This window comes from Solanum dulcamara, chromosome 4, assembly GCF_947179165.1.
Source record: "Solanum dulcamara chromosome 4, daSolDulc1.2, whole genome shotgun sequence".
In the NCBI taxonomy this organism is placed as follows: Eukaryota; Viridiplantae; Streptophyta; class Magnoliopsida; order Solanales; family Solanaceae; genus Solanum; species Solanum dulcamara.
The window spans coordinates 62,333,487-62,340,601 of record NC_077240.1 but is presented as its reverse complement, the minus strand read 5'-3'; the positions used below and the strand labels follow the sequence as shown (position 1 = coordinate 62,340,601).

Here is a 7,115-nt window from a genome sequence, read left to right as displayed (position 1 = left end):
TTGTTCGAATTCAGTTTTTAAGTAATGGAAATTTAGATTTTTTCCTGATTGTTAGTTAATGAACTTGGACCTTTTTAGGGCCTAATTCTACTCTATAAACTACCCTAAATCCTTAATTATATTTATTCTTCTACAATTCACCTACTCAAATATTTTTCTCTCTATAAGAGCTCTCAAGGACTCAATTGAAGACTTCCAAGAAATTCACTCAAGATCTTCATCAAAACTCTGAAATTCTTCCAAATTCTTTTATCTTCTCACTCAAGATATGTGGGTATTGATTCATGGATTCTTTCATCCATGAAGTCCAATCAATATCTCAAGTTTTCTATTATATTCAAGTATGAGTTTTATGATCTCAATTCAAATTGCATGAATTATGATTATACTCATGGTTAGGAATCTATTTTTAGATAAATTGATAGTTATTGCATTGAATTGAAGAGTTTTTTCATGAATTCTCCTACATTGATCTCTAAGGTTCATGATATGAATTATGAGTATTTTCAATTATACTTCCAAATGATATTATGTTTTTGAATTATGTATAGGCTGATAGAAAGTATATGATCATACATATTTTCAAGTCAATTTCAGGATTTTTAAGTCAATCGATCATGTATTCATGTTTTACCCTAATTTCCAAGTATGAATTATGATTTTAAGATGAATTACAAGTTGATCATAAGTTAAATAATTTTAAATAAAAGTTTTATATGATTTAAAATTGAGATTTAGGATTCTAAATTTAAGGTTATGATGATGATCAGAGTTAAGATCAAAAGATGTTTAAAGATGGATTGATAGACAGTTACTATCTTTCTAAAGATGGTAATAAGGACAATTCTCACCGAAGTTATGGATTCCTTTGAATCACACAATATATGAGTTATTCCTAATATATTTTAAAGATGGATTTATAGGAAGTTACTATCTCTCCCTACTATGTTATGATCATGTTTATGAGTTTTTGTTGGGATATTGACTAACAATTGAGAGGACTTCTAGGTGGGGTTCGGTCCGGTAATGCAGTTAGTTATCCAAAAGAATTCTAGTAGCAACCTAAAGTCTCCGAACTACATGTCACTATAGGTATAAATGGATTAGAGGCAAAAACATAAATCTCTAAGAGGTGAGTAATCGAAATATCAAGGCTTGGAGGTGAGTATCCAAGTCTAAGAAGTAGGGGTGAGTACCCGGTTCACGTAACGGTCCGATATTGCAGTTAGTTACCCAAGGGAATCCTAGTAGCAACCTAAAGTCCAGAACTACGTGCCACTATAGGTATAAATAGATTAAAGGCGAATACCCAAATCTCTAAGAGGTGAGTAACCAAAATATCAAGGCTTGGAAGTGAGTATCCGAGTCTAAGAACTAGGGGTGAGTACCGGTTCACGTAATGGCTTAGTGGATCCACTTAGACATATAGGAGTCTATCTTGGCAAGTAGTCTCCTTCTTTTCTCCGACATGTTATAGCTTGCATGATCTTAATTGTCGATTAAAGGTCCTATCCAACACAAGTTCAAATTAAATCTATGAGATATCAAGTTATGAGTTTATGATAAAGTTTTATGATATGCATTGACTATGAGTTCCATATATTTTAAATTACTTTTAAACTATACTCATGTTTACTATGATTGGTCATACATCCTATGGCATATTGATTATGTTCTCTAATTTTTCATGCATATCGTACATACTTAGTACATTCAAACGTACTAACACATATTTTACCTACATTGTCTCATAATGTAGGAACGGACGACACTCACGAACACCCCACTCGTGGCTAGAGATTTTCTTTAGATTTCAAAAAAAGTTGGTGAGTCCTCATTCTATCGAGGAGAAGACTTTTATTCATGTTACTATTGTTTACACTTTCTTCTATTGTTAGGGTGATCTAGGAGCTTGTCCAAAGCCCCCATCAAAGACCAGATTAGAGGCATATTTAGACGATATTATGGTGTAGTCCTTTTGGATGTTGATAGAGTTGATCTCCATTAGTTCCATTCTCCACTTAATGATTACTTCTGCTCATGTTTTTGTTGTTCTTTACCTTATATATGCGATGTATGCTAAGATGACTTATGGTTGGGGTCCCTCGCATCCCGATCGTTATATTACAACTAGGCCCTAGGTCGGGTCGTGATAGTATTTCTCTTATTTTTTATATTTGGGTAGCCATGGACTTGTCATTAACACCTTTCGCTGAGTGATTGAATGAGTGATCGGACCAAATTGTTTGCCTGGGGACTAGTAATGGTCTTTGAGTACCGGCCACAACTAGAGTACCCACTCAGGACGTGATACTTCTGGATCTAATAGTGCATAAACATCAAGCTAAAAGACACATGACATACCAATAACTACATCAGAAGAATCTTCTTGAACCTGTCGAGTCTTCAAAGTATAGAACCTATTCTCGTGGTGAACTCCACCTTCACTAGATGAGGCACTCTGTTGAGTTGGGCAACCTGCTGGAACTGCTGTAGGGTTGGTGTAAGTATGTTGGCGATCACCCTTGCCCCACTTGAAGCCATTGGGCCCTCCCTTAATCTGTGACCTGTCCGTCATACACTTTCATACCTCACTTTTGTCAAATGAAAAAGTACGATCACTAGTGACACTATCGTTGGACTTAGAGACTGGTGCCCTATCCATGTTTTGTCTGAATTTGGATACTGAGGCACTAGCAGAGAATGGGGATGGACTTGAAAGATTGCCACATGACTATAAAAGAAAGAGTCTTCTTTTTGTTTCTATGTTACATATAAATAAATCAGTTACAGACCAAATTGTAAAAATACATTTAAGTAGGTTTCTACATATTTTATCTCTGATAAATATAATGAAAGATAGTCATTCACGATACATTTTTATTCATCTTGTGTATAACAAATTATTTACAATTGTTTTTTGATATATTTCATCTATCTCCATATTGAATCAGGATCGAATAGACGCTACTATCTTCGATATTGAAAAAAAAGAATAGTTTTTATACCGTTGGAAAATTCTAGTTTCAAACGATGGGCGAAGACTGTACTTTAATGGAGTTTTGATAAAAGAAGAAAGATAAACCGAGTATTTCTTGGAAGAATCATAAATTGATCAAACACCTAAAATGGGGGAGACAACGATATGAGAGAAGAATGGGGATTGCTATCACATATATGTTTCAAACGTGATTGCAGAAATATTATTTCCCTAATATCTATCATTTTAAAATCTTTTTATCAATTTTATAGAACTTTCCTATTATATATTGAAATGTAGAAATTCCTATTAGAACTTGTAATTCTTACTCTCACGTGGATAGTGTCTTTTTTCTCCAAAGTTTTACTGTCCAAAACATCTCTTAGGCGTAGGCCCAAGCCCAATATTTCAGATATCCTATAAGCATCTAAAACAACGTGGCATATGACACATTCTCCCATCGAAAGCATTGTCACGCGTCCTTCCCGGAGGAAGTAGAAGAGTCCTCGCCGGTAGCCGGAGATATTCACTCCAAAAATTCCTTACCTTTTCATGCTCTAAACAATCATCTGTGGTCAGATCTCTTCCCAACCATGGTATAAATGGAAAACAAATAAAATATTATAAAATATCTTTGGTTCATCTTCGTTTCGTTTATCTTTGATTGTATTACCTGTTTTTCATTGCATTACTCTATATACTGTCATATAATTATTTTGTTTAGCCACATTAAACGCTAGATGATTGATTTCCTTGTGTACCAAAGTATCAATTTTTATTATTTTTTCCTTAATTTACTTTTTCGTTAATTTGCTCTTTTTGTATCTATGGTATATATTTTTTTGTTTTTTTTTTCATTTCATTTTTTGAACTGAAGATTCGAAAAATATTGTTACATTTTTCTAAGTAATTTTAGGGCATGGTCATTGTGGAACAGGTTAGTTGAATGGCTGATGGTTGCTTCTGTTGTTGTTGTTTTACGGTGAAATTGTACATGAGAAGAAGGGGTAAAAGAGAGGGGTATGGTAGATGGAGTGCAACAAAGATGATGCTTTGAGGGCTAAAGAAATTGCAGAAAGGAAATTCTTGGCTAAGGATTTTTTGGGGGCGAAAAAGTTTGCTTTAAAGGCCCAGAATCTGAATCCTGGACTTGAAGGCATTAGTCAAATGTTGGCAACACTCGGTGTTCATATTGCTGCTGAGAGCAAAGTTAATGGTGAAGGAAATTTTTATGGAATCCTTGGTGTTAGTCCAAAAGCTGATGATGAGGCTATAAGGAAACAGTATAGGAAACTGGCCCTCATGCTTCATCCTGATAAGAACAAGTCCATAGGCGCCGAAGCTGCGTTTAAGCATGTGTCCGAAGCATGGAGCTTGTTGTCTGATAAGAACAAGAAAACGGTGTATGACAATAAAAATGTGAATGCCTTGCAGCAGAGAGTTCGGGCTGAAAATGTGGATTCTCCTCAACATTCCACACAGAATGGTTTTCAAAAATTTGCAAAGAATGCTGCTTCACGAGCGAGGCCTCCAAAGAGTAGTACCAATAAAAAGAGTTCTTCATCAGGAACAAAGGAGCGTGGTACCTTTTGGACTGTTTGCTATCGGTGCAAGATGCAGTATGAGTATATGCGGATGTACCTTAACCATAATCTGCTGTGTCCTAATTGTCACGAGGCCTTCTTTGCTGTCGAAACAAGACCACCATCCAATGGCTCAAAGAAGTCTACCGAGTGGGATTATTCTCAGCAGCAAGAAAATACATACCACCAGGGAACGAGAAAGGGTGCACCAACTACAGGAAGAAACAGTTCAAGCGCTCCAAATTCTGAGTCTTATGTTGTCAATAACACTGATTCACCTGATCACAATAACTTCCAGTGGATCCCATTTTCTAAAACCGCTGGTCATGCATCTGCTGTACAAGCAGCTAATATGGTACAACAAGCATATCAGAAAGTAAAACGAGAGCGTCAAGAAGCACAGACGGCGACGAAAAGAGAGGAGGCGTTGAAAAGGAACAATCATTCGTCCAAACGACCAAGTGCAGCTATATCAGCTGGACAGTTTAATGCTCTCAAGAGGAAAAAAGGCATAAATGACCCCAGTACAAGTAGGCTCAGGCATAGCTGGGAATCTGCTGGAGGCAGCACAGCAAGTCCAGCTGAAGTTGAACGGGGTAATAGAGAAAGGGTTAAGCTGAATGTTGCTAACCATTTGAGTAATGAAAGGGAGGAATCCTACAATGATGTCAAACATTTGCTGATGGAGAAGGCCAAGAAGGAAATATTGAAAAACCTAAGCGAACGGGGCTCAGCTACTTCAACTACATCTGTGTCTTCAAGGGAGGTAATTTTAACCAAGGAAGCCAAGGAGAGAAAAAATGAAGAAAATCATGTCTCTGAATTTGATGTCAAAGAAGATCATGATGCAGCTTGTGAACAATTTACAACTGAAACCAAAATCTTTGCAAAGAGGTCTAGTTCTGAAACTTTTAATAACTACTTAGATAACGAACCTGCTGGGTGTATGTCGATAGATGTTCCAGATTCAGATTTCCACAATTTTGATAGTGATCGAATAGAAAGTTGTTTTGGACCTAACCAGGTCTGGGCTGCATATGATGACAGTGATGGGATGCCTCGATATTATGCCATGATTCTCAAGGTGATTTCTCTAAATCCTTTCAAAGCCAGAATTAGTTGGTTAAATTCAAATAACAGTGGAACAGGTTCGCTAAACTCTGTAAATTCTGGTGCTCCTCAAACATGTGGAGATTTCAGAGGAGGCAGGCATGAAATGAGAACCTCTGTTAACTGCTTCTCACACAAGGTCAGATGGACAAAAGGTCCTGGCGATACAATTCAAGTATTTCCTAGAAAGGGGGAAGTTTGGGCTTTATATAGAAATTGGTCTCCAGAATGGAATGAATTCACAGAGGATGATGTAATACAAAAATATGATTTGATTGAAGTGCTTGAAGATTTTAATGAGGAAGTTGTGGTAGTTACTCCTCTCGTCAAAGTTGCTGGCTTCAAGTCGGTGTTCCACAAGCATTTGAACCCCAGGGAAATAAGAAAAATTCCTAGGGAAGAAATATTCCGATTTTCTCATGAGATTTCGTCGTTCTTGCTTACCGGAAAAGAAGGCCCAAACGCTCCCAAGGGTTTTCGAGAGTTGGATCCAGCAGCTATGCCTGGTGAACTTCTTGAAGTAATACAAGACGAAGAAGAAATTGAATGCATGGATCCCGAAGGAAGCAGGGAAGATAATGCAATTGGTGGTACAGAAGCCAGGAGTAGCAATTTGATGGAAGAAACTTACAGCTCCATAGAAGATAAAGAAGTTATAATATTAGATTCCTGATATACTAGGATATTGTTATATAGCACTCGTCAACTTCTTAAAGCAAATGGTTGATGAGAGATATCTTAGTGCCGCTTTTGCATGCGTTCACTCCCTGTTGAGATTCTACTTTTGCTTGATATATCTGCGAACACCTACAATTCAAAGCAGAATTTGACTACTATTCAAAGGTAGACATGATTCTTGATATTTCAAGCTCTAAGGGGCACAGAAGATTAGGATGTAACTAATATTTATTAGGATCTTCTTATTTCATGTATAAATGAGATGAGGTTTTGTATGCTCACATGACAAGCTGATTTATGGTTCTTTTCAAAAGCTTATCTTCATTGCTCTGTTGCTCATCATTATAATTCATCATAGGTTTGATTGAAGTGGCTTGCCTTTTGTCTTCTGTTGTTCTTCTGGTCTGTTGACATTCTCTCTGAATTTACAGTGGTTGGTTCATTCTTATCACCCTAGGTTTGATGTTAGGGGTTTGCCTTTTGTTTTCTGTTCTTCATCTAGTCTGTTTGACATCTTTCGGTTGATTACACTTTGGTTGCTTTAATTGCATTGTTGCTGTACTGGGTTTCGAGCATTGTTATGGTGTTTTCAATTTTCTTTTATTCTTTTGTCCTGGCAGGAGTGGCAGTTGTTTTGCTTTTAATTGCAGGTTGTTGGAAATTAAAAGATATTGCCATGATATTCTCTGTTTGGCATCTATTGAACTTTCCTTTACCTCCGGAGATGTAAATGAGAGTGCATTCTTGTATTTACTAGTTTAGTT

The 7,115-nt window shown here is 36.6% G+C and overlaps 1 protein-coding gene across 1 annotated transcript; it reads left to right on the top strand.

The window, feature by feature from the left end:
* The first annotated feature begins 3,353 nt into the window (after nucleotides 1-3,353).
* On the top strand, nucleotides 3,354-6,669 carry LOC129887481 (J protein JJJ2-like). Its single transcript, XM_055962595.1, has 2 exons — nucleotides 3,354-3,576; nucleotides 3,918-6,669. Exon 2 carries the CDS (start codon nucleotides 4,010-4,012, stop codon nucleotides 6,344-6,346), a length of 2,337 nt encoding a protein of 778 aa, XP_055818570.1. The 5' UTR covers nucleotides 3,354-3,576; nucleotides 3,918-4,009; the 3' UTR covers nucleotides 6,347-6,669.
* Nucleotides 6,670-7,115: the final 446 nt, after the last annotated feature.

Excerpts from the sequence above, each read along its gene's own strand:
- LOC129887481 (XM_055962595.1), top strand. The coding sequence starts at position 4,010 with ATGGAGTGCAACAAAGATGATGCTTTGAGGGCTAAAGAAATTGCAGAA.